The 27,021-nt window shown below is 57.0% G+C and overlaps 1 protein-coding gene across 11 annotated transcripts; it reads left to right on the top strand.

Moving 5' to 3' along the window:
- Positions 1-1,583: 1,583 nt before the first annotated feature.
- On the top strand, positions 1,584-26,910 carry WIZ (WIZ zinc finger; the record flags this gene model as incomplete). Of its 11 annotated transcripts, XM_080676005.1 has the most annotated exons (13): positions 1,590-1,695; positions 3,011-3,274; positions 8,075-8,147; positions 9,731-11,856; positions 12,904-13,227; positions 17,446-17,616; positions 18,532-19,035; positions 20,082-20,480; positions 21,066-21,617; positions 23,092-23,619; positions 23,816-24,235; positions 24,529-24,724; positions 25,722-26,910. In XM_080676005.1, 12 exons carry the CDS (start codon positions 3,070-3,072, stop codon positions 25,879-25,881), a joined length of 5,658 nt encoding a protein of 1,885 aa, XP_080532131.1. In that variant the 3' UTR covers positions 25,882-26,910. The 11 variants fall into 11 exon arrangements, with proteins under 11 accessions (XP_080532134.1, XP_080532138.1, XP_080532131.1 ...); XM_080676003.1 differs by lacking the exon at positions 17,446-17,616; XM_080676006.1 differs by lacking the exons at positions 1,590-1,695; positions 17,446-17,616 and adding an exon at positions 2,207-2,325.
- Positions 26,911-27,021: the final 111 nt, after the last annotated feature.

Here is a 27,021-nt window from a genome sequence, read left to right as displayed (position 1 = left end):
GTATTCATCATTTGTTAGGCCCAACACCTACTTCTCAATGAAGCCCAGATCCCACCTCCACCACCCCCCAAGCCCCAGGTGAGAGCATCTTCTAGGGCCCCTAATCCCATACTAGCTCCCTCATGGCAGGGAGAGAATGGGTCTGGGAAGCAGATGAAGAAAGCGGCGGGTAGATGTGCAGATAGTTGAGGTCTGTGGGTGTTGGTTGGATAACTGAGTGAACATTTGAATTATGGGTGAGGGGTAGGATGGATGAGAGGTGAATGAATAGGTTAGCATTTGCTAGATGTTTGTGCACTAGTAGGTGAGTAGTTAAGTAGTTAGTTGGCTGGGATGGGTATGTCTGCCTAGAAAAGGCCCGTATCATACTAGGAAATAAATATTTGAATTTGAGTATGTACCACATTGTATGAGCATTTGTTCAAGTGTCCTGAGACTCTTGAGCTGGGCAGTGGGGAAAAGTAATGAATTAGACAGATAGGACTCCTGTCCTCAGGGAATTCACACTCTAGTGGAGGAGACAGACAAGTAAATATGCAATTGATGGATGGATGGGTATTTGGGTAGCTGGGTAAAAGGTTCTGTGTAAGGAAGAGTTAGGTTGTATGGATAAGCAGGTATTTACTTGGGTGGTGGATGGATGGACAGGTAGATGAGACATGGATGGGTGAATTGAGTGGATGTTCAGATGGGTGGGGGGATTTGGGAGGGTGGCTAGCTGGCTAATGGGATCATGTTAGTTATATGGTAGATGGATGAGTGAGTAGATGGGAGATGGATGGGTGGTTTCGTTTGAGTGGGTATTTGGATGGATGGATTGGTAGATGTTGGAGATGTGGATGGAAAGGTGGTGAGTTGACTGGGAGAGTATGTGTTTGGTCAATTGGGTGTGTGGATGAATGGGTGGGGAAATGAATGGGTTGTCAGACATGTGGATGGGTGGCTAGGAGAAGGCAACAGGTCTATTTTTGCGTGTATGATAGGGTCGACCTGGAGGCTGCAATTCTGGAGGTTGAGTGGAGAAGGGGGTCTTAGCAGTGGGAACCTAGGGCAGGAGGTTTGGAAGTCCAGTGTGGATAATAAGGAGGGAGTGAGCTTGTAGTTGGAAGTTAGCTGATTGGGGACGGAAGGCTAAGGATTGGCTGGGTGGAATCCTCAATGATCTATGAGTGACCCGTAGGGGAACTTCTCTGCCCCGTCCCCACTCTCCCGGTGCTATTAGCGAGCATAGCATTGGAAGAACCAGTGGGGTGATGAAGAGCCACTGAGGGCAGGACAAGTGTTGTCATGGTAATAGAGCCTCTCCCAGGACTCCCAGGCTGTGGGACCTGCCTGGCCACTCCCAACATGGCGCGCGCTCACTGACCGCTCCCCTTCCCGGGGGCGCCGCTGGGGCGCCAGGGGGTGGGGGGCGTGGGTGATTGGGGCGGGGGGCGGCGGGGGGCGCCCTGGACCTCCCCATCATGGCGGCGCGGCGGGGCTGTCGCGCTTAGGTCACGGCGGCGCGCCGGGGGGGGGCGGGGCGGCGGGGGGGAGCGATTTAAAGGGACAATGTCCCCCGAGCGGTGGAGGCAGCGGTGGCTGCGGAGGCCGCGGCACCGGCGCCGGTAGCGGCAGAGGCGGTAGCGGCAGCGACGGCCGCACCAAAGAGGGGAGCTCCAAGCCCGGCACCTGGCCGGCGGCGCCGCCTCCCCGGTGAGGCCCGGTCTGGCCTGGGGAGCCCGCGGGCGGGGCGGAGCCGATGCGGGGAGTGGGAGGCCCGGCCCGGCCTGGCCGGGCGGGACCCCCTGAGGCGGGGGGCGGGGCGGGGCCTTCAGGGGCGGGGCCTTGTCGGGGGCGGGGCCGCGCAGGTGGGGGGAGGAGCGGGGGTCTTGGGGCAGGTGTCCCCCCCACCTCTGCGCGTCCCGCGGGGTCTCCAACCCCGAGATGCACGGGCGGAGGGCGCAGCTCCTGGACCTCGGTCCCCCGAGGGGTGCGCTGGCGCGGCGCCACTCCCACCCCTGCCACTCCCGGAGGGGGCGTCCAGGCTGGAGCCCCCTTCTTAAGGCTGCCAAAGTGCTCGGAAGTTGCGGTCCTGCCGGTTCCCCGCTGGCATTACCCACCCGGTGGGCACCTGCAGGTGCTTCCTCCAGGCCTGGGCAGAGACCCCCGCCACGACTGCCAGTCCACGGACGGGCCCCTTGGGAGCCCCTAGGCCCCCCGGGCAGCGCCTGCAGCCAGGCCGGGAGCCCCGGCCCCGCCCCGGTTGCCTCGACTGGCCTCCCCAACATCTCCCCAGGGAGGGCGCCTCATTCCTGCCCTTCACTTTCCGACGTTACCTTGAAGGTATTTATAGGTGTAGAGAACAGCCCCCACCCTCATGGCTTCCCTAGGGTCCTCATTTCTGGACCAGGAGCCCCATCCATCCCTGTTGCCTGCAAACTAGAGAGATCTTGGGAGGGTGGGATGGAGGAACCCAGGTTGGGGTGTGCATGAGGGGTAATGTTGGGGGAAAGCAAAGGGGTTAATCTGGGGTCACTTGAGGCTGTTGTGAGGGTGAAGGTATTAATGCTGGAGAACCCTGAGGTTGTGTTGCGGGGAGGACTGGACTGTGGAAAAAGTGCAGGGGTAATGATTTTTGGTATAAGATCAGAGTGTAGAGATGACCTGCATGCATGCCAAGGCACGGGCATAGGGTATATGTGTGCATGGAAGTGAGGGCACAACTGGGGAAAGTGCAAAAGGGAGGCATCTGTGAGAAGTGACAGGATTAATGCTGGAATAAAACAAGGTGGCTGAGTGTGCATGTGTAAAAATGGGTAAACTGAGGCAGCACCGGATCTGTGTAGAGAGAGGTGTTCTCTGTACACTGTATGTGGGTAGGGCCTCAGCACCATTTATATAGTTCACCTGGGCTGGGCGGTAAACTGAAGTACTAGGCTTCAAGAGTGAGGACTGGGGCTTCAAGGAAGGAGAAACTGAGGCAGAGTCCCTTTCCTACCTCCTCTAAGCATTGTCTCTCTGCCCCCAGATCTACAATGCCTTGCTGAGCCAGCCCAGCAACTGAGTGGAGCCAAGCAGAGAGCATCCATGGATGGACCCCTGGTGGGCGGCCTGGCTGCCCCAGACCGTCCTCGAGGCCCTGAGAGACTGCCTGGCCCAGCACCAAGAGAGGACATTGAGGGTGGGGCTGAGGCAGCTGAAGGGGATGGTGGCATCTTCCGGTCCACCCATTACCTTCCGGTCACCAAGGAGGACCCCCGAGACATTCTGGATGGCAGAGGTGGCATTTCTGGTAAGAGAGTGGGCCCTGTGGCCCTGATGGAGCATCCAGCTCAGTTCCCAAGGCTCAGAGAGGGCCAGGTCACCCAGCCCAGCAGGGGCTGAATTGGAATTCAGATTCTTCTTGGGTCCAGAGCCTTCTCTGGCACTCTGCTTAGTTTTGCATTTTACAGTTATTAAACAGAGGTTCTGTGGGCCAGTTACCTGACGAAGGCCCCACAGTAAGTCACAAGAAACTGGGACTTGAACTCAGATCTGCCTGGCTTCCTCCTCTGAGCACATTAATTGGGTCCAGGTGCCCAGCTTAGAATCCTAAGCTCCCTTTCTGAGCCCACTTGTTCCCCAGGGTTACCCTGCCTCAGTAGTCTATCCTGGCTCTCTCTTCCTGCACTGTCCTGTTGAGTCCTGCCCCTGAGCCATGAGCCAAAACAGCTTGTGCCCTCTAGTGGCTGGGGAGAGATTGGATAGTCAGGGATGCCATCCACCACATTGTGCCTCGGTTTACCCAGCAAAAGGGGACCTCATACTGTTCCCACCTCATCAGTTATTCATTATACTCAGCAACTACTATGTGTCAGTCTCTGTTCTAGGCTAGGGATACAGCCATAAACAAAGAGGCACAAGTCCCTGCCCTCAGGGGCCTGACAGTCTAATACGGGAGACAGGCAACAAGCAACTAAATACATACAGGCAGGTAGTGACAGATGCTGTGAAGGCATTCAATAGAGTACCAGGCCTGTACCTGGGGTACCTGGGAAAGCCTTTCTGAGGGGGGAATTTGAGTGGAGCCAGGTGGAGCCAGGTAGAGGGGGTGGCTGGTGCAAAGGCCCTGTGGTAAGGACGAGCCCAGCATATGGCTGGAGAGTGGTGGGGCAGCACAGGCTGATGCACCAGACACATCTCCATTTCCTTTGCCTGCCCTGAAGGCCTTGGTTTCCAGGAATCTGCAAGCACTCAGTTGGGGTTTCCTACTTGCTAACCCCTTTAAGTGATCATCTTATGTCATTCTAAAAAGATCTCTGTAGGGTAGCCTTTGTTATTATTATCCCAGGTTAGAGATGTGAAAACAGACCCTGAGGGTTGAAGTTGCCCAAGGTCATAAAGCTAGTCAGTAACCTGGCTTGACACCCCTCATCCTTAACACCATGCTCTATCAAGGCATCCTTAGCAACACTCACGATGCTTAGATATTTACAGAGCACCTTCTCGGGCTGGGCACTGGGTCACAGCCAGTGACTAAGTACACACACCATCCCCACTTTCATGGACCTTGCCATCTGGGATTAGGGAGACAGACCAACCACCAGGTGTTATGACACAGTTGCTGGAACTACAATGGGGGAGCCCAGTCTGGCCCAGCCTTGGGGGGGTGGGGGAGGTGAGAGGGGGAGGCATCCAGGAGTTGAGGATGAGCAATAGTGAATTAGGCAGCGGGCTCCATATATGCAATGGCATGGAGGTGACTGTTGACACCTGAAGGTGTTATGCAGGGAGTGGCAGGGTAAGACCTGCAGGGTATCAGAGCTTAGAGAACCTTAGTAATCCCCTTTTCCAAACCTTAGTAACCAAGGCTGAGAGGGGCAGGACCCTGTCCCAGGCCACAGTGCCCCTCCAACTTGCCTGTAGAGAGGGCCCAGGACCTGGACTGTGGGAGCCCCAGGGAACAGGCTTTGAGGTCCCGGGGCCTTTTCTGGTTCTGGTTCTGAGGTATTGGGTGCTTTTTCTCTACCTGGCAAAAGCCCCAGGTAAGTAGGCGGGTGTGTCCTTAGCGCCCCCCAGGGAATCAACCAGGGTTCAGTGCATGTGCCTGAGGAGGAGGGGAATGTGGCTGCTGAGGAGGGCAAGGCCCACCCCTTACTGGTGTCTCTGAACAAATGGGGGCATGCGGTGGGGATGGCTTGAAGTGGGGTCTGGGCCTGAAGGTTGGAGGAGGGCCTGGGCTTCGGACATGACATTCCCCCCATCCCCTGCTGCCCTCTCAGCCTACTTCACCCCCCTTCCCTGGCATGGGCACCTGCCCTAGGAGTCTTGTGATATCTATAAATAGGAACAGTTACTGGGGCTGCTGTTCCACTCCGAGGCCTGGGCCCTCCCTCAGCCCCACCCAGCCCTTGGGCACCCCTGGAATGGCTACCTTCAAACTTCTCCACCTGGACATGGATGTGTCCACTGCCTCCTCTGTCCTCTAGTATGGCTATTGGCCCCACAACTTCCCTGCAGCCACCCACCAATGTCTGGCTTCTCTGATTGGCCTCCCAGGAGCTAAGATGGTTCACATGGATTGATGAAGAGTTTGGTGTGTACTGGTATTGGGACCAGGGGGCCAGGGGATGAACAACGCATCTGCCCTTGTGGAGCCTCAGGCTGGAGAGGAAATCAGAGCATGGAGTGAGCAGGGGCCTGAGGCTCTGGGGCCAGCCTCCAGCTTCCAACCTGGGACGTCTCTGACCCCCTAGGCACACCTACCTCCTTCCTTCCCCACTACCGCTGCCTCTGTGGATGGAACATTTACTGGGACCTCTTGACACCAGTCACCTGCCATATGAAACTGGGTCGGTGGCTATTCCCACTACACAGAGGAGGAAACTGAGGCTTGGAATGGGAAAGGCATGCTCTTCAGGTCACCGCTGGGTCCTTAAACTAGGATCTATCTGACTCCAATGCCTAGATTCTTGGCCATTCTGCCATGCTGCCTGGCTTGGGGTTCAAGCTGCTCATGGACACTCTTCTTGTATTCCCTGTCTCATTTTCAAACCTGTTGGGGATCCTAGAAGATGGGAGTCCTCGAGGGCCCCTTGGCATGGCGACTGCCTGGGCGCCTCATCTGACCCATAGGGACTTCTGGATCCCTACTGGCTGGGTGAGCTCCTGGCCCCCAGGTGTCTCGGATATGGGGCTCTGCTTGGCCTGCTTCCTTCAAAGTCATTGCCACTAAAAATAGGAGCCTCACTGGAGCTGCTCAAAGAGGCCAAAGCAGCCCCCTGGCTCATGGCATTCTTAGACAACGGCAATTGCAGAATCATCAAATCTGGGACGCCCGGAATCTCAGGAGCTTGAGGTCCTAGAATCTCAGAAGCAGGATGCCTGGACCCTGAGATTTGTGGCTGTGTTGGGGCCTGTTGCTAGTGAACTGGTTGCCCCATCCTGAGAAACTCATACCTCTGATGCTTGTGGTCTAGATGCTTGTGGGCTTGTTCAGGTCTGGCTTTCCCAACCATCACACCGTCTCCAACACTCCATCCACCCCATCCTCCCACCCTGACACTGGCCCTTGCATCCAAGCATACCCCTGGCCCGGCTGTGCTCCACGCCTGTCTACTCCAAGGGTTCTTAAACAAGGAGTGACTCTGCCCCCAGGTGACACTTTAGTCATATCTGGAGACATTTTTGGTTGTCATAACTGCAGGGGTTGGGGTAGGGGTTACCAACATGCAGTGGATAGAGACCAGGAATGCTGTTCAACATCCTACAATGCATAGGGCAGCCCCTTCCAAGAATACTTGGCCCCAAATATGAATAGCACCAAGGATGATAAGCTGCTCTGGACAATGAATTTCTGAAGCTCCATCAGCAACCTCACCTTCCAGAGACCACACCCAGTCACAGCCCTTCTCTCAGGCTCAGCACAAAGACCCCCAGTCAGTGGTCACAACTTTCTGATCCCTCTACCCATTCCTGCCCATATTTTACTTGGGTTCCTGACAGTCAACCTTCATTGTCCTGAGCAAATTTGATGAAGGGAGATTGGAAAAAGAATGAGCCCTGGCACTATTCCTCTTTCTGGCCCTTCTTCAGATTGATACTAATCCAGAAATTGCATCTGTTGGGCTCTGGACAGGGTGCAAGTTACCCCAGTGTGTTAACCTTGGCCCAGGCTGCTGGCGGGAGCCCTGATTGGTATGCTTACCTTGTCAGATGGGGGTAGTGGGCAGAGGAGGCACAGACCAAGATCCCTGTGGTCACTCCAGGCCTTGGCTCCACAGGCGGATAATGGAGAGTTGGCTCTATCTGTGTGAAGGGTCCTAGGAGAGGATTTGATTCTAGGATGTAGGCCTGGAAGGGGGTATAAAAGGCAGGGATAGGACCCCTGCAGTTCAGGCTAGAAGGCTTCTCACTTATCATCTGGCCAGTATTGTTTAGCACCTGTTGGGTGCTGTAATGAATGAGGCTGAAAAGGTGCCTGCCCTTGGGGGGTACTTACATGCTAGCAGGGAACACAGGCATGCAGACATCCAGAGAAGGAACTAGGCAGTTTCAGAGAGTGCTAAGAAAGCAATGAAATAGGTGATGGGAGAGAAAATCATAGGAGCTCACTTTAGCAGGTGGCTAGGGAAGGGCTCTTCAGGGCCAAGGGAATAGCCAATGCAAAGGCCCCTGGCCAGAAAGAGTTAGTTGGGCTTGAGATTTCAGGAGCAGTTGGGGTGGAGTGAGGGGTGAGGAGAGGGAACTAAGGCTAGAGAGACCTGCAGAGGTCTGACCTCGCAGGCCCTTGTAGGTGGTGGTTGGGATCTGGCTTTTATAGTAGGTATGAGGAGCCAGGTAGAGTTTTTACCAGTGTGTGACTTTAAAAAAACCATCCTGGTTGCCCAGCAGGGACAAAGAGAGGACCACTGAAGGCAGCAACCCCCTTGGTGTCCCCCAAAAGAGCTAAGCCCTTTCAGGGCTCAGGAATGTAGAGGCCAAAGGCCTCTCAGAGGTGAGGGTGGGGGAGCCGGGCCCTTGCAAGGTGCCCGGTAGGGCTTCCAGAGCTGGGGTGCGAAGGGCCCCAGCCAGGGGGACCCCAGCCCCTCAGGGTCTCCCATCTCTGTTGCAGACGGGCAGTCCCATCCCGGCCTCAACGAAGCCCTCCCCCGTGCCACCTCCGCCACCCATCGGATCAGCAGCTGGTGAGTGCCACGCTGGCCCTGACCTCAGGGAGGGCAGGGGGGCAAGTAGGATGTGCCCAGGCCTGAGAGAAGCCCCAGAAGTGAGAAGGGAACTGGAGGGAATCAGGAGGCCAGGCAGGAGAAGGTAGCTCCCAGCAGGCAAGGCCCTGGGTGTGTGCAGGGGGTGGGGGAGGATTGGGATGAACACAGACGGTCAACTCTCATTATCCCTGCCAGGAGCAGAGCCAGAGGTGAACCTGGAGGTAGGACCCTTGGAGTCCTCTCTCTGTCAGGTGACCCTTAGAATGATACCAGGCCTCTCTGAGACTCAGTTTCCTCATCTGTAAAGTCCCTACGATGCATCTCACCAGCTTGTCTTGAGGATCCAAGGGATGTTAGGTAGGAACAGAAATCAACAGCCATGCTGAGGGCAGTGACCCTTTATTAAAAGGCTTGGAAGGTGTCAATCTGTAATAATAGTCAGATCAGGATTAACCATAGCTCTCTGTTATTGAGCGTTTACTGTATGCTGGGCTCCTGCACAGGTTTACCCCACTGAATTTTTTTCATAGCCCTGGGAGAATGGTCCTGTTAGTCTCTCATGTCACTGATGGGGCTTAGAGAGGTGACCCCATGATTTCTGGCTGGCCCCTCAGTGTGGTCAACATCCCTTGTGGAGGCAGAATCTTGAAAATGAAGGGAGATGGATCAGGAACAGTCATAGTAAGAACCCATATTAGTCATGGGCTGATCGGGAGCCAGGCTTCGGGCCAAGTGAAGTGTTTCCCCAACACTGAGTTGTGTCATCTTCACCCTGCACTTCATGTGTTCAAGGTCCCCTGTTGAAGGGCTGTGGTTGGGATGCTTTAAATAAGCACCTGTCATGTGTTAAGGTTTCTTTGGTTACGGATATGAGAGTGAGAGTGTTCCCTAGATGTTGCATAAGGGCATGGAAACTTCTTGTTCTTGGGACTTGTCCCGTTATTAGGAAAACTGAGGTTCAGTGAGGTGGCCTTACTCCTCCCTCCTCCAAAGGAGGTCTGGGTCACTGGGGCCAGGGGCTGGGTGGGGACTTTGTATCTCTCTGACTCTGCCCTTCCAAGAGGGAAGATGCTGTGTGGGTTGGGGAGTAACAGAGGGAGCCACATCCCTGGAGCAGTTCATGCCACAGAGTTTCAGCAAATTTGCTGGAAAGGTGAAACTAAATAAATTAAACCCCCCCCAGTTCAGGGAGGACTAATACAAAAGCAGCCTGGAACACGGGTCAGAGCCTTGGGCCTTCCCAGGGGACAAATGAGAGTTGACTGTGCCACCAGTCTTGGGGAAACACCTTGTGACTACACACTCCCTACAGTGCAACAGGGCTAGGCTATATGAGTAGGTGCATCCTGGGAGCTGAATCTGGCTTTTGGTCCAACATCTCTAGAATGGTCCACACGTACTCCCCCTACTCCTCACCCCCACACTCCTGGCAACTCTGAGGTCACTCTTGGCCTGGATCTCTGGGGCTTGTCTCAGGCTGCCTGGGAGGACCCCTCTCCCCTGCCCAAGGAAGGGAAACTGAGGCCCCTGGCTAACCTGTCCCCATTGGCACTTCCTTGCAGCTGCTGGGATGGAGGCAGCCTGGACTTCCGGCCAGGTTCCCCACCACCCCATCTCCTGGGCCACTTCTCTGGCCTCCCTGATGGCCGGGGGCCCTGGGAGCACCCCCTGGTCCAGGAAGCTGGGGAGGGCATCCCATCTGAGCAGAGGTTCGAGGACTCGGTCATTGTGAGAACTGTGAAGCCCCACGCTGAGCTTGAGGGCTCTAGAAGGTTCTTGTACCACCAGGGCGAACCGAAGCTCTTGGAGAAGTCCCCCCAGGGCCACTCCAGGTTCAACTGGCTCCAAGACGCAGATGAGCAGTCCCCACCCCAGAATGCAGGGCTGCCCCTGGACCTGCTGCCCCCACCACCACCTCTCACCTCCTTCAGGACAGTGCTGGTGCCTGGAGAGGGCACTACGAAGAACTTGGATGTGGAGGTAGGAGCCAGAGAGCACTTGACAGACCTGGAGGGTCTGGCCCAGCCAACTTCGGAGTGGTGTCTGCCTAGGTCAGCCACGGAAGTGGCCACTCAGACCTGGACGGTGAACTCAGAGGCATCTGTGGAGCGACTGCAGCCACTGCTGCCCCCCGTCCGGACCGGTCCCTACCTGTGTGAGCTGCTGCAGGAGGTGGCTGAGGGGGTGGCCAGCCCGGATGAGGATGAGGACGAGGACCCAACTGTATTCCCGTGCGTGGAGTGCAGCATCTACTTCAAGCAGAAGGAGCACCTTCTGGAGCACATGAGCCAGCATCGCCGAGCCCCAGGCCAGGAGCCCCCCGCTAACTTGGCCCCACTGGCCTGCAGTGAGTGTGGCTGGGCCTTTGCTGACCCCTGTGCCCTGGAGCACCATCGGCAGCTGCACCAGGCCTCCAGGGAGAAGATTCTCGAAGAAATCCAGAAGCTGAAGCGGATCCCAAACGATGAGGGCCGGGAGGCACGGCTGCAGTGCTCTAAGTGTGTCTTTGGCACCAGTTCCTCCAAAGCCTTTGTGCAGCATGCCAAGCTGCACGTGCGAGAGTCACCAGGCCAGGCTGCCAAGGAGCACTTTGGGGGTGGCAGCCCAGGCCCCGACGCCACTGCCCTCGGCTATGAGCCCTATGGAGCCTCCTCAGGTCTCAATGCTTGCATTTTCTGTGGCTTCCCAGCGCCCAGCGAGAGCCTACTCAGGGAGCATGTGAGGCTTGTGCATGCCCGTCCCCACTGGGAGGAGGATGGTGAGGCATTTGAGGAGAACCTTGCCAGCCAGCCTGGTACCAGCCAGGACATGTATGCCCACTTCCCTGAAGCTGCTGAGGACTACTTTGGCAATGCTGAGCCGTTTTTGGCCCCTACATGGCAGGAGAACCCTACTGGATACGACCCCAGCCTGGCCTTTGGCCCAGGCTGCCAGCAGCTGGGCACAAGGGATTTCCCACTGTCAAAGCCACTACCGCACAGCGTGGGCCAGAGGCCCCTGGGAAGGCCAGCCTTTCCCTCACCACTAGCATCCACCCCGTATTCCTTACAGCCCAGTAGAAGCAAAAATACTATGCATTTGCAGGGGCTCCCAGCCCCACTGGGGGACCAGAGACACCCCTGGAGTGAAGAGGAGGAGGAGGATATACAGCTGGCCTCGGAAATGGACTTTTTCCCTGAAAATGGGGTCTTTCCACCTCTCGCTGTCCCTGGCCTCATCCCAGAGCCAGCCCTGGAGCTGAAGCGGACTTTCCGAGAAGCCCTACGGTCGGCCGAGGCCTCACCAGCACAGCAACAGCAGCTCCGTGGGATGGTACCCGTCGTGCTGGTGGCTAAGCTGAGGTCCCGAGTCTTGGCTGCGGCAGCTAGGGTGCCTCCAAGGCTGCCACCCGAGGAGCTGGGGCTGGAGGGCACCCACCCCTTGGACTTCCTACTCCTGGATGCACCGCTGGGCGGCCCGCTGGGGCTGGACACAATCCTGGATGGGGACCCCACAGTGGCGCTGAAGCACGAGGAGCGGAAGTGCCCCTACTGCCCTGATCGCTTCCACAATGGCATCGGCCTGGCAAACCATGTGCGGGGCCACCTAAACCGTGTGGGCGTCAGCTACAATGTTCGGCATTTCATCTCCGCTGAGGAGGTGAAGGCCATCGAACAAAGGTTCTCCTTCCAGAAGAAGAAGAAAAAAGGTAGGGGGGCTTCGATCCAGCACCCACCTCCCTCCGAGGCCCCCGAGACACAGAGCTGGGCAGCTGAGTCTGAACCAACCAACAACCCTCACTCTAAATCCTCCCATAGTGCCAACCTGGGTGAAGTTGGGGCCTCCCCTCTGGGAAGACCTGGGAGCCACAGCAAAGGCAACCACCTCAGAGGAGGTATGGGGATACCCCATGCCCCGGCCCTTCCAGCAGCTGGAGGAAGGAGTATATAGGCAGAGAAGTCAGCCCCAGGCAGGGGATTTCACTGGTTTCTTCATTCAACAAATATTTACTGAGCGAGGTCCCCTCTGTTTTGAGCATTGGGGCCACAGCAGTGAATGAAGCAGCTGTCCCTGCTCTCCTGGAGTTCGCGGCCCAGTCACAACAGTGGTGGGACTCTGGCTGGCTTCAGAACCCTTGGGGCTGTCTGTGAGGTATGCAGAGTCCCAGGCATCAAGGTTCTGATTCCAGAGGTCTTTCTCCAACATGAGCACCCTGGGTAGTTCTCATGCTGGCAGTCATGGAGGCCACTTTGGGAGATGCTGGTCTGGTGTTTGAGTGCGTGTGTGTGTGTGTGTGTGTGTGTGTGTGTGTGCACGCACACATGTGCATTAGGGGTGAGGGACATGGGCCGACAGCCACAAAATCAGGCAGTTATGATGTTGAGTGACCAGGGCTGTGATGTGGGAAACTCCTGGAATATGAACTCTAGACACAAGAAGGGTCTTAATCGATCACTCACCCAAATCATTGCAAATCCACAACTGAAGAAGGGTTTGAGGGTGCAGTCTGGGAGCCATTGAGGGGGGACCTGGAAGGTCAGGAGAGAAGGCTTCTTGGAGTGGGGGGGATTTGGACTCAGGAGCTGACACAAGCAGGGGTATGATGGGCAACGGGGAAGGGAGGCATCCAGGTGAGGAACAGCACCAGGTGTGTGATCCTGGGAGGGTGAGCAGTTCTAGGAGAAGGGAGGGCTGGGGCTGGAGAGTCATCTACCCTTTCCCTCCCAGGCAGTCCATGTCCTCTCTCTCTCCACAGTGGCTAACTTTGACCCTGGTACCTTCAGCCTGATGCGCTGTGACTTCTGCGGGGCCGGCTTCGACACTAGGGCTGGCCTCTCTAGCCACGCCCGGGCCCACCTGCGTGACTTTGGCATCACAAACTGGGAGCTCACCGTCTCACCCATCAACATCCTACAGGAGCTGCTGGCCACATCGGCCGCCGAGAGGCCCCCCAGCCCCCTTGGCCATGAGCCCGGGGGGATGCCTGGTGGCTATCTGACCCCTCGCAGGCCCCGCTTACCTCTCACAGTGCCCTTCCCACCCACCTGGGCTGAGGACCCTGGGCCAGCCTACGGAGATGGTAAGGGGAGAGAAGGTGGGCAGGTGTGGAGCCCTGACCCTTTGCAGGAGCCCAGAGGGATGGAGGGGTGGGAGGGGGGCAGCCACTCCCCTTTTCTGAAAGTATTTCAAGTTACTCTACAAAGTACATTGACAAGTGTCCTCACAACTACCCTGCCACTTATGGGGCACTTCTGTTTTACCTGGGCTGGCCCAGAGCTCCTCCCAGATCCAGTTCCACCTTGCCTTGTCTGACAGTGATTTTAACATATGCTTACTGAGTTCTTGCCAGGAGTGAGATACTGTTCTAAGCACTTTACAAACATGAAATGTACATCCTCGTGACAACCCTATAAGGGTAGTATGATGAGCCCCATTTTACAAATGAGGAAACTGAGGCACAGAGAACCTAATTAACCTGCCCAAGGTCACACAGCCAGAAGTGGTGAAGCTGGGATTTGAAACCTCAGGCAGGTCAGGCTCCAGTTCCTTGCTCTTAATGACATCTTCTATCTAGAGCAATGCCATTTGGTAGAACTTTCTGAGATGATGGAAATCTACAAGGTCACCACTAGTCACATATGACTGTTGAGAACTTAAAATATAAAGGGTTAGTCTGATCCTATTGGGCAATGTGGCTCTAAAATCTACACTGTAGATTTCCAGTGGTGCCTAATTTGTCTGGCAGCAGTGATAATCACTCCCATAATTGAGTGCTTGCTGTATACTAAGGTTTCATCTCATGTATGCCACAAAGCAATCCCATGGGGCTAAAGATTGTTGTGTTCCTGTTTTACAGAGAAGGAAACTGGGTCATCTGCTTTGCCATAGCCACAAGCAGTAGAGCTAGACTTCTGAACACCATGTTTGGTGGTCTCTCTAGTGAGATGAGTTGGGAAATACAGAAGTAATATTTTGGTGAAGAGGCCTGGGGTTAGACACCATGGAAGGACCGGCCTGTGGAGCCTGACCTTGTAGAAGCCTTTACTGGACCCTGAGGCAGAGAATTTTGCAGTGAAGAATAGGTGGGCTTTGGGGAATGGAGAAGGTACCTGAACATGGAGGGTGGGGGGTGTTGTCCAGAGGCTGTTTGGGACTGAGGCTTCCTTCTTTGTTTCTTCTGTCTAGAGCTTCCAGGGTCTTACCTCAGTCAGTACTCTGGGATAGGCTGGTCCCATCTGCAAGCCCCCTTACCAGTGAAGGGCAGTTGAGGGTCCACAAAGGGGAGGGGAGGCCTATCAAAGCCCCTCCTTCTCCTTGGACAAAGAGGTGACTGAGGCACAGACAGAGGATAATGGTGGGTTGAGGTCACATTTTGGGGAGAAGTTGAGTAGGGACATGACCTCAGGCTTCTTGCCTCTGCTGGAGACTGCACCCTGAGCATTCAGCTCACACACCTGGCTAGGTTTGTGGTGTCTCAGGAGAGGCTTGGAGGCATAGCTGGCAGTTCTTAGGTTCTAGCCCTGTCCCTTTCTTTTTCTTTTTTTTTTTTTAATATATTTTATTGATTTTTTACAGAGAGGAAGGGAGAGGGATAGAGAGTTAGAAACATCGATGAGAGAGAAACATCGATCAGCTGCCTCCTGCACACCTCCCACTGGAGATGTGCCCGCAACCAAGGTACATGCCCTTGACCGGAATCGAACCCGGGACCCTTCAGTCTGCAGGCTGACGCTCTATCCACTGAGCCAAACCGGTTTCGGCAGCCCTGTTTCTTTCTTTGTCACTTCCATAGAGGCTTGAATGTCAGGCTCACATCCCTTACACACCTAGCAGCCAGGTTGAGCTCTGGCTAAACTGTTTTGACCGGAAGACCAGTGTGCCAGCCTCCTCCTTAGTGCTGAGGGAGCTGGCCAACCATTAGATTGTGAGGAGGCAGCCCAGCACTGCCCTGGCCTTGTCCTTGAGGGGGAGCTATGATCAGTCTTTCAGTGAAGGTGGGAAGGGGGGCGGTGGATGGTGGGCAGGTTGAGAAGATCCTGGGAGCCTTGCCTTGAGGAAGGATGCCCAAGATTAGGGCTAGGTCTGGGCACTGGCCGTACAAAGCTGTCCCTAAAAGCCTCTCCCAATCCTCCCTAAGTGGGACATAGGGGGCGGGTGCCAAGTTGGGGGCGGGGCAACGGTCAGATTCTGGCCCCACCCAGCTGTCAAGGAACAGCTGGGGGCAATCTGTTTGGTGTTAGAGAGAAGCGGGTTGTGCTTAAAATGTGGTGCCGGCCGTTTGGGGGGTTCTATAGAATTGCAGAACAGTGCGGTCAGGATGATGTTGGGGGATCCTCGTGGTTGGGAACCAGGGATCTTCCAGGATGCCCGACCCGGAGGCGAGATTTCCAGGGAAGGGAACGGAGCAGGTCCCAGGGCAACTAGCTCCTCTCGTCGGGGCTCTGGGAACCTGCAGGCTGTTAAGCGGGTGCGTGTGGACGGAGCTTTAGGGCTATCCAGGCTGGGGCGGCCGTTGGCAGCTGCTTGGAGCACGGCTTGCGTGCCACCGGGAGCCGCGGCGCGGGTAGGGCCGGGACGATCGTTTCGCTCGCGGCGCTCGGCGCTCGGCCGGCCGCCCTAGGCTCACACCAAGGGGCGGGGCGGAAAAGAGAGGGTTCGGCGGCGGCGCTCGGCGTTCGGCTGCTCCCGCCTGGGGCGGCCGCCCCGCGTGCGCCGGAGCCAAGATGGCCGCCTCCACCGCCCAGTGCCGAGTGACAAAAGCGGAGAGCAAGGCGGCAGCGGGGCCGCGCGCGGTGGGCGTCCGGGAGCGCGCGCCCGCGGGGGCGCCGCCACCCAGCCCCCCGAGCCCGGGCGCGGGGGCCCTCCCGGCGCCGCGGCCGTCGACCCCACCCCCGCCACTGCCGCCGCCGCCGCCGCCGCCGCCGCGGGACGGGCCCAAGGCCGAGTCGGAGCCGGGGCCCGGGCCCGCGCCTGCGCCCGCGCCGGGTAAGAGCCCGCGCCGGGGAGGGTTAGGGGAGGACAGAGTCGGCGTCCCGCTCGCCCCCGACAACCACCGTCCAGTCTCCGGGGCGCCCCTCCCCCCAGGCCCTCCAGTCGCGCGGGTCCTGGGCCTCCTGTCGCCGCTCTCAGGGTCTCGGGTTTCGGAAACAATCACCGCCACCCCGTGGGACCCTCGCCCCATATGACAGATGTCCTTTGCTCCTCTGGGAGCCCCGTGATGTCCCTCATCGGAGTTCCGGCCTCTCCAGCGGGGAAACCCACTCCAAGTCACTTCAGCCTTGACACAGTCCCTGTCCCATCTGACAGACGCGCCCACTTCACTTCACCCGGAGACTTCGACAAAGTCCTCGGTGTCGTGGCCCTGCTGGCCCTCTCTGCTTGCCTTCTTCTTGTTTTCGTAGGACTCACATTGACTAGGGGACCGACCGGCTCCCTATCATAGCACTGAGTGCCTCCAAGGCCCTGGCTGACACACTGGTCCTTCATCCTAAGAGCCCTGTTCATACTCTTAAGCACAAACCTTGTGTGTGTGTGTGGGGGGGGGGGGGGGACGGGGAGGGGGGCTCAACGGGCTTCTCAGGCCGCTTTCTCTGAAAAATTAGACCATGAAAATACACCTTTGACTCCCTGTCCTCATGCACACCCAACCCAGGGAAGCTTACTGGCATGATGGATGATGCTTCACAAACTTTATACAAAGTTCCATGATTCCTACTCTTCCTGTCCCCAGTGATGTCGTCATTCTCAGCTTACCCCCTTAGAGCTCAGCTTGGGATAGTAGGCCAGTTTTTTCTGCAGCCCCAGCCCCAGCCCCAGCTGTCTTGTCTGATTGGAAACTCCCCACAAGTCCGTTGGAGCCTCTTCCCTGTCCTGGCTCCTCATCTCTGCATTGCCTCTAACTCTGTCCTTCTCTTATTGAATTCCTCTTCTGACCACCACCCACCTGTCTCCAAGACTGACAGATGTTCCCCTCATAAGTTCTGCCCAGAGAAAGATTTTCTCTGAGATCTTCTAGAATGGGAGTCTTCGCTCAGACTAACACTATGTCCCCCAACCTGTATTCAGAGACGGGTGGAAGCTGTTCCTAGTCTCTGCTGTCAGGGGGCAGCCTTGACATCCCTGTGTCATACTGGCTTGGGGGGTTATGGATGGAGTTTCAACTTCCATGGAGTGTTGCTGAGAGTAGGCACCAAGGATGAGAATGAAGCAACCCCCCACCATGTCCCTGCTCTCTGTCCTTATAGGGGTAGACAGCCTATGCCTTGCTGAGGCTGAAGCTGTCTTCCCAACCTCACAGGCCTGGGTTCTGAAGAAAACACCATGGTGGCCATGGACTTGGGCCCCCCTCTGCTCCCCAGGAAGAGCCTACCTGCTCCCGGGCCCCTGGAGCAGGTGGCCAATCGGCTGAGCAGCAAAGTGGCTGCAGAGGTTTCTCATGGCAGCAAGCAAGAGCTGCCGGACCTCAAGGGTGAGTGGCTCAGGTGGCAGGGTGATGGTACTAGCCAGGCTGGTCGCACTCACAGGGAGTTCTTGGACCTGGGGTTAAAGTGGGTCCCCCACAACTTTATCTCTGGCACTGCAAGGCACCAAGGAGATACCAGCTGTCTTTTTTCTTGAGCTGCTGCTGCCCTGGGCATGCATGGCCTTGAGCTTCACCCTCACTGGACGAGGGAGGGGCATCCACAGAAGCAGTGGTCATGATTGTCAAGGGCTCACACTCAGACCCAGTTCATTGGCTGACTTTGACCCTCGTTAGCTGTGTGATCTTCCTCATGACACTGCCTTGTGTGTGTGTTGATTCTCAGGTCATTATTGAGTAGTGACAAACACTGTGCTGGACCCCAGGGATGTCAGAGATGCAAAACAGACCTGGCCCTTGTCCTTGGGGTCATGAAGTTGGGGAGCGGGGAGGTAAAGAAGCAGACAGGCAGGGATAAGGGCTCTGCAGAAGAGGATGCAGGGCACTACGAGACGGTGGCTGGGGCCTCCAGCCCAGTGTTTGGGGCATGAGTTGAGTGGCAGAGGGTGGCCAGGACTTAGCTCTGTAAAGTGTGTGGCTGTCAGGTCAGCAGTTGGGTGAAAACCTGTTGCCAGGTTAGTACATTGGAGATCCAAAAGGAATTTCACCGGCTGGACCACGGTAGGACTCTGCCACTGGCCCCTTGGGCATAATTCCTCCACTCTCTGAGACTCAGTTTCCTTATTTGCAAACTGGACAGGCCAATTCCTGCCTCATTAGGGTCATTTTAAGGATCACTGGGCTTGACCGAAGCAAAACCCTTTTACGGAGCTGAGTGAGCGGGGCCCCAAGGGAAGAGAAGTGGGAGAGCAGGGCCTGTGGGACCTCACAGCTGGCTCTCCTGGCCTCTGTCTTGCCCTCTAGCCCAGAGCCTGACCACCTGCGAGGTCTGCGGTGCCTGCTTTGAGACACGCAAGGGCCTGTCCAGCCATGCGCGCTCCCACCTGCGGCAGCTGGGTGTGGCCGAGTCTGAGAGCAGCGGTGCCCCCATCGACCTCCTCTACGAGCTCGTGAAGCAGAAGGGCCTGCCTGACACACCCCTTGGGCTGCCCCCAGGCCTGACTAAGAAGTCCAGCTCCCCGAAGGAGGTGGTCGCTGGGGCCCCCCGACAGAGCCTGCTCACCCTGGCCAAGCCCCTGGACGCCCCTGCTATCAACAAGGCCATCAAGTCGCCTCCTGGCTTCTCAGCCAAGGGCCTGGCTCACCCGCCCAGCTCCCCACTCCTCAAGAAGGCACCACTGGCCCTGGCAGGCTCCCCTATCCCCAAGAATCCTGAGGACAAGAGCCCCCAGCTGTCCCTGAGCCCCCGGCCGGTCTCCCCAAAGGCACAGTGGCCTCAGTCTGAGGACGAGGGGCCCCTGAACCTCAGTGAGTGTGGGTCCTGGGAGCTGAGGGAGGTACCAGCACTGGGAGGGCGGAGGCCTCAGTTTGGGCTATAGGGTTCAGGGTTGGGGGCAATGGAGACCGCAGTTCCTGTGTTCTGGGTCAGAGTATTGGTCACGGTGCTGCATCTCCTGTTGTGCTGGCCATGCTGCATATTATCACCTGTTTCCCACTTTACTTTGCTGTTCTTCCCGCTGTGGCTGGTAGGCCAGCTAGGATCACCCTTGCCACTTAGGGGCAGCTATTCGCCTTATGTGGGCCTGAGGGTTGGAGCAGTGAAGGGAACCAGCCATGCATGCTCCCACCTGTGGGGCGTCTTGGGTCCTGCAGGTAGACAAGTGGTCCACCTGACAGGAGGTCCCATGGTTGGCCCTGTCTTCACATGCTCTTGGCCATCAGTCCCGTGCAGAGGCATCTCTGACTTGTGCTGGGTCCAGTCTGCCTGTGGATCTGGCTAAGTAGGGTGTGGGAAGAAACCCCCTAAGTCTCAGTGAGCAGGTTTAACTTGACCCCTAAGAAATCAGGCCTTCCCACACATCGGCAGCCCCTAGAGCCCAGGAATGAGCCCTGGGTCTTGGCCCCCTGCCCAACGGGGCACCTCAGGTTCCAATGAAGCTGCTTCCATGGTCTGCTGTGCTTCTAGGAGCAGGGCCCCAAGCAGGTGTGCCTTTGGTTGCATGATGCTGGGCAGCCATGCCGGACCCTGCTTTGTACCTGCCACCTACCATACTTAGCTCCCATAGCTGGGGTGCCAGTGAAGGCCTGAGAGCATCAGATTAGACCAATGGAATTGGGCTACTGCCTCTCTACCCCACATCCTTGAGCTCTACACACTTATATTGATGCCAAAGAGTGAGGCAGGAAGCAGGACTTCCCACTTTCCAGAACCTCTTAAAAATCAATCTGTGACATAAGTCTTGGACCCCGGACTGCGTGAGCAGACGAGAATCACACCAGGCCCTCCTGTCTCAGTTCCTTAGGGCCGGCCAAGGTGGCGGCCGTGAACCCCCCCCTGTGTTTTGTCTCCGCAGCTTTAGATAGTGACGGGGGCAGAGAGCTGGACTGCCAGCTGTGCGGTGCCTGGTTTGAGACCCGCAAGGGCCTGTCCAGCCACGCCCGCGCCCACCTGCGCCACCTGGGCGTCAGCGACCCGGATGCCAAGGGATCCCCCATAGACGTGCTCCACGGGCTCATCAGGAGGGTCGGCATCCAGAATCGCCTCCCACCCGGGCGCAGCGTGCTGGCCCAGCTGGGGCGGCCTCCTCCCACCTCCACGGCCCTCTCCTTGCTCCCCCCCCCACCGCCGGCCAAGAAGGCCAAGCTGAAGGCTGCGGGTATGGCCAGCCCCTGGGGGAAGCAGGACCTCTCGGCCGCCGCAGCCGCTGGCATTTTCTGGGCCTCTGATGTGGAGCCGTCTCCTCTCAACCTCTGTAGGTTCTCGCTTCAGCTGCCCCATCCTCCCTTCGGGCCCTGGAGCCCCTCCCGGGGGGGTCGCAGCCCCCTCCCTACTCCCTCCTTGCTGGGGCAGGGAGTAGACAGGGGCCTTTGGCAGTGGGCCGATTCTGCCCAGAGATATTGTTGGCAGTCGGCTGTTATGCCCTCCCTCTTGGCCTTTGACCTCCATGAATGTGACCTTCCCTAAGAATGAAGGCCAAGGGTGGGGTGCTGCCTGTTGGTGTGGAATGTGCCCATGGTTGTCCTTGGTCTGGATGGCACGTGGCATTTAGGCTGCCACTTCCTGCCCTCCTGCCCCAGTCCTTGTTGGGACCTGCAGAGCTGTGGAATCTTGGTTCCGTTTTTCTCCACCAGGACCTAGGGCCCATGGCTCTCTGGAGCTTCCCCTTGCTCCTGCTGGGTGTCTGGCCCCCCACCCCAATCCTCAGCTCCCTGGTCTGCACCTGCCCTCAACCACTACCCCAGCCTGTGGGCGTGCTGCAGCCCAGCTGAACAGGAGACCTGCAGGTGACAATGTTTATGGTAACCGTGGTGCTGACTGCCCCTTTCTTCTGCTGCAGCCTCAGGCCCAGAACCAGCTCGCGATATCCGCTGCGAGTTCTGTGGTGAGTTCTTCGAGAACCGAAAGGGTCTTTCCAGCCACGCGCGCTCCCACTTGCGGCAGATGGGTGTGACTGAGTGGTATGTCAACGGCTCGCCCATCGACACACTGCGGGAGATCCTCAAGAGGCGGACTCAGTCCCGGCCTGGAGGATCCCTCAATCCACCAGGACCTAGTCCAAAAGCCTTGGCCAAGGTGGTGGGCAGCGGAGGTCTTGGCAGCTCGCTGGAAGCCCGCAGCCCTGCAGACCTTCACCTCTCGCCCCTGGCCAAGAAGTTGCCGCCACCACCAGGCAGCCCCCTCGGCCACTCACCAACTGCTTCTCCTCCTCCCACGGCCAGAAAGATGTTCTCAGGCCTGACAGCACCCTCCCTGACCAAGAAGCTGAAACCTGAACAAATGCGTGTGGAGATCAAGCGTGAGATGCTGCCAGGGGCCCTTCATGGGGAGCTACACCCGTCTGAGGGTCCCTGGGTGGCGCCACGGGAAGACATGGCCCCCCTGAACCTGTGTAAGTGTGACCCTGGGGCAAGGCAGGGAGAACAGGTCAGGTGGGGGATTACTCCCCCGCTCCCCACAGGATACCCAGAGGGCCTAGGGTTGAAATGGAAGGGAGGATACACAGGTTCAGAAGACAAGGAGCTAGCTGTATGCTCCTGCTACTGAGCTGCTTCTTGATTCTCCTTCATGCACTCAGTGATAGCAAAAAGATTCTACTTCTTGTGTCATCTTCAATTGATTGGATAGTGGCAACCAAACAGATTCCCAGGAATAAAGATTGCAAGGATTAATTAGTGATGTCTGCAAGGGGCAGGAATAGAAACCCACCAGAAGTTGGTCTAAACCAGTGGTTCTCAACCTTTCTAATGCCGCGACCCTTTGATACAGTTCCTCATGTTGTGGTGACCCCCAACCATAAAATTATTTTCGTTGCTACTTCATAACTGTAATTTTGCTACTGTTATGAATCGTAATGTAAATATCTGTGTTTTCCGATGGTCTTAGGCTCTACAGCAGCGGTTCTCAACCTGTAGGTTGCGACCCACAGGTTAAGAACTGCTAGCAGGGTCGCCTAAGACCATCGGAAAACACAGATATTTACATTACGATTCATAACAGTAGCAAAATTACAGTTATGAAGTAGCAACGAAAATAATTTTATGGTTGGGGGTCACCACAACATGAGGAACTGTATCAAAGGGTCGCGGCATTAGAAAGGTTGAGAACCACTGGTCTAAACTATCTCTCTGACATTTGTGGACACTAAGTGGGAGTCAGGTTCAGGTTAGATTCTCAGCTGCCCCATAGTCTAGCAATATATGACCTTGGGCAAGTTTCCTCTTTTGGAGGATAGATGTCAGCGTGGTCCCCACTCTGTATGGTTTTCTGAAGTGATGTAAAGTGCTTAGCATGGTGTCAGGTTAAAAAAGCTGTGTATGCAGTAGTTGTAATGCCCCTGTCATTTACTTCTTTCTCGCACTGTCAGATTGGCTGAGCTTTTACTGCATGCCCAGCAGATGAGGATGGCCCAGCCCTAGGCCTTAGCACAGTGATTTCATGCTGCTTGGTGCCCCATGCTCTCAACTGCTCCCGCCTTAGGCCATCCCACATCCCAATAATACTGGGAGGTGGAAGTTTTCATCTCCATTTTACAGAGGAGGAAACAGGCTCAGCGGGCAACTGGCTTACCCAGCATCACATTGGGTCACAGTCACCCTGGCATCTGAACCCCGGATCAAAGGAGTGCTTGCTCCTTAACATATCACCATGTCCCAGGGAATCTTCTGGAAGCTAGACTTTGAAGTGACAGAACAAGCAGAAGGACTAGATGTACACCAAGGCCCCTGGAGGAAGATGAGGGAGCAGGTCCTTCGGGTCTGGGACTGCATGGACGGGTCAGCAGGGCAGTTAACACTGGCCTTGAGCTTGAAGGCTTCCTGCCAGTAGCCACCTCTCTCTTTCCTCTCTTCCCCAACCCCATTCAGCATCACGGGCAGAGCCAGTGCGTGACATCCGCTGTGAGTTCTGCGGTGAGTTCTTTGAGAACCGAAAAGGCCTGTCCAGCCACGCACGCTCCCACCTGCGACAGATGGGTGTGACTGAGTGGTCCGTCAATGGCTCACCCATTGACACGCTTCGGGAGATCCTTAAGAAGAAGTCTAAGCTGTGCCTCATCAAGAAGGAGCCTCCAGCTGGAGACCTGGCCCCGGCCTTGGTTGAGGATGGGCCCCCTACAGCGGTTCCTGGGTCTGTGCAGCCCCTCCTGCCGCTGGTGCCAATGGCTGGCCGGCCAGGCAAACAAGGAGCTGGGCTGGCCCAGGTACCCCGTGAGCTCAACCTGGCACCCATCACTGGTGCCAAGCCCTCAGCCACCAGCTACCTGGGCTCAGTGGCAGCCAAGCGACCCCTGCAGGAGGATCGCTTCCTCTCTGCAGAGGTCAAGGCCAAGACCTACATCCAGACTGAACTGCCCTTCAAGGCAAAGACCCTTCACGAGAAGACCTCCCACTCCTGTAAGCAGCGGGTGGCAGGGTCTTGGGAGGGCATCTGCCAGGGCCTGCATGGCCGGGCACTGCCACACGCATGCCCACCCCCAACAGGGGTCAAGGCCCCAGTGGGAGGCGGGGCTGTCTCCCGACTTGGGCGGCAACTTCTGGGTACCCTTGCTCCCTTGGTTCTGGGGCTCAGCAGCGCCCCCTCTGTCTGCAGCCACCGAGGCCTGCTGTGAGCTGTGTGGCCTTTACTTCGAAAACCGCAAGGCCCTGGCCAGCCATGCTCGGGCGCATCTGCGGCAGTTCGGTGTGACTGAGTGGTGCGTGAATGGCTCACCCATTGAGACGCTGAGCGAGTGGATCAAGCACCGGCCCCAGAAGGTGGGCGCCTACCGCAGCTACATCCAGGGTGGCCGCCCCTTCACCAAGAAGTTCCGAAACGCTGGCCACGGCCGCGAGGGCGACAAGCGGCCACACCTGGGGCTGGCACCTGGGGTCCTGTCCGTGGTGGGCCGCAGTGCTGGGGGTGAGCCAGGGCCAGAGGCTGGCCGGGCAGCCGACAGTGGTGAGCGGCCTTTGGCAGCCAGCCCACCAGGCACTGTGAAAGCTGAGGAGCACCAGCGGCAGAACATCAACAGTGAGTGTTGGGGGCAGAGGGTCATGAGGGCAGTGGACACCAGCAGGGTGCATCCACTGTTCCCCCAGGTTTTCTGCTGTGCATCTGTCTTGGAGTCACTTCCTCACTTGCTCACCCATTCATTTATCCATCTGCCATCCCACCTGTCACCAGGGCCAGGCAGCATCCAGGCACCAGCTGCCCGTCTTACAAATCCCCACAGTAATCGCCCATCACTTGCTGAAGGAGGAACCTCCCCAGGGTCCTCATCCTCCAGCTTATTTTCCATCCCTCTCCCCCCCCCCCCTCTTCAGAATTTGAGCGCCGACAAGCCCGCCCTGCAGATACCTCTGCGGCCAGGGGGGGTGAGGAGGCCAATGACCTGCAGCAGAAGCTGGAGGAGGTGCGGCAACCCCCACCCCGGGTCCGGCCAGTCCCCTCCTTGGTGCCTCGTCCCCCCCAGACATCACTGGTTAAGTTCGTCGGCAACATCTATACCCTCAAGTGCAGGTATGAGGCCCCTGGGAGAGGGAGGGAAGGTGGGAGGCTACCTGCCTGGGGTTTGGCCATCCAGAGCCTCTGAACAGGACGGGCTGCTCAGGGTTGGGAAAGGGAACCTCAACAATTCCCTGGGATGGGCTGGGTCCAGGCTAAAGGCTCCTCACGGACAGAGATGCCTCAGAGCATGAGGCTGGGACCCTGACACCTAGCAGCTTAGTGACCTTGGGCGAGGACTTTCTGCTCCATGCCTCAATATTCCCACCTATACAATGGGATTAATAGCAGACCTACCTGATTGATTTGTTATGAGGATTAAGAGTTGAATGTTTATAAAGCACTCAGACTGTGTCTAGAACACAGTAAACTCTCAAAAAGTGTCTTCCTGATTAAGAAAAAAATAGGTCTTAGTTTATTAATACCAAAGTCTAGGTGAGTGTCAGAGGCCAGGAAACTGGGAGTCTGGGATGTGAGAGGGCCTCCTCAGGCCACACAGGCCAAGTCAGAAGTAAGATTCAAACCTACGTCTTTCCAGCCACTAGTTTGAGTTTGGAGGCCACGTGCTGCGAGACCTTTCTTAGGGCTGTGAGGGCTGGGAGCTGGTGAAGGGTGCATGAGCAGGGTAGGTACTTGTTAGTGTCTGACCCTCCTTTCCCTAGCTTTATCCTTCTCTCCTGGAGCTTGGCAGGGCAGGATCTGTTTCTCTGCTCTCTCCAATCAGGGCACATGCCTATAGTCAGATGGTGGAGGTGCTTGGAAAGCCAGATGACCCATACCCAGCACCTGATCCAGCAGACTGCCCTGAGCATAGAAATAGGGCTCTGGGGGACCTGGCCAGTACTCCATGATGGGTAGAGATAGCTGTCCATCGGGGAACATCTGGCATCTGGGCTCCCTTCCCTCAAATCCTGGTCTGGTTCTGTCCACACTGAGCAACATCAGGTTTGTTGGACACTCAGGGTATAGCCAGGGCACTGGCCACTCCTTCCTCTCTCTGTCCCCCACACAGGTTCTGTGAGGTGGAATTCCAGGGACCTCTCTCCATCCAGGAGGAGTGGGTGCGGCACTTACAGCGGCACATCCTGGAGATGAATTTCTCCAAAGCAGACCCCCCGCCCGAGGAGCCCCAGGCCCCTTCAGCACAGACAGCGGCGGCAGAGGCACCCTAACACAAAAGCATTCCAGATCTCTCTCGTGCCACCTCTGTCTCCTACTTCTCCTTGGTCTCCTCCTCTCTCTCCTCCTTCTTTCTTTTCCGTTCCCAAAGGAGCAAGCCAAAACCTCAAACCGGCACCCTTGGGGGCCGGGCACACTACAGCCAGGGCGCCCCTTCCCCAGCTCAAGGACTCTGGGGCCAAACCCAGGGTGTGTTCCTTCAGGCCACACCTACCCAATCCAGCCAGGGCAGCGGCCAGGTCCCTGGTGGCAGGTGATCTGGTCATGGGAGGAAGGCCAGCACTCCCCAATGTCTAGCAGCCAGGTGGGGCTTTGTTTGCCATCTGTGGCCATTTACAAGGACTCCAAAGACCCCCTGTCCTGGTTCCCTCTTGCCCCGTGAATATCCTCTCACACACGCATATGCTAACACACACACACACACACACACACACACACACACGCGCGCGCGCGCGCGCGCGCGCGCGCTGCACACACACACACACTTCGTGAGACCCGGGATCTGCCCCAGCCCCCCAGTTCCCGAGTCAAACGAACACATCATGCCACGGTGCTTGCTCAGGGGAAGGTACGCTCCCTCTGCGGGCCCACTGAGGCCTGGGAGCCCCCACTGAGCCCACAATGCCACGGAAATCCTTGTTGGCCGCCCCCCCTTCCCCAGAGGGGCCTTCCCAGCTGGGAAGAGCTCAGAGCTGACAGCTGCCTCCTGCCATGTCCAGGCCCCCCAAGAACCTCTGGGGGCTCTGGGCCCTGGAAGGGGTGGGGTGGGACTCTCCTCCCCACTCCTATCCCCTCCCTCTTTTCACTGTTCCTGTCTATGTACAGCTCCCTAGACCTTTCACTTTTTTAAAAACGCATTTTGTGTAGAGAATAAGGAACGTGGATCTTTTTATTTTGCGATCCTGGGCCAGCTAGAAACTGGGAGCTGATCAATCTTTTAACTTTTTTCAGTGGCCACATTTTGGTTATCAATGTACCTAGAAGTATGTAAATTAGATTAAATTTCTCTTCTGGAAATACCCCGGGGCAGGTGGCCAGCGTGTGTTTTTCTGTCAAGTGGACAGGCTGGCATCAGCTGGCACCTGGGGCTGGGATCAAGCCGCCTCCACTCAGAGTCTCAGGAGGTCCTGGGT

Source organism: Plecotus auritus (genome assembly GCF_963455305.1).
Source record: "Plecotus auritus genome assembly, chromosome: 6".
NCBI lineage: Eukaryota > Metazoa > Chordata > Mammalia > Chiroptera > Vespertilionidae > Plecotus > Plecotus auritus.
This window is presented reverse-complemented; position numbering and strand designations above follow the sequence as displayed.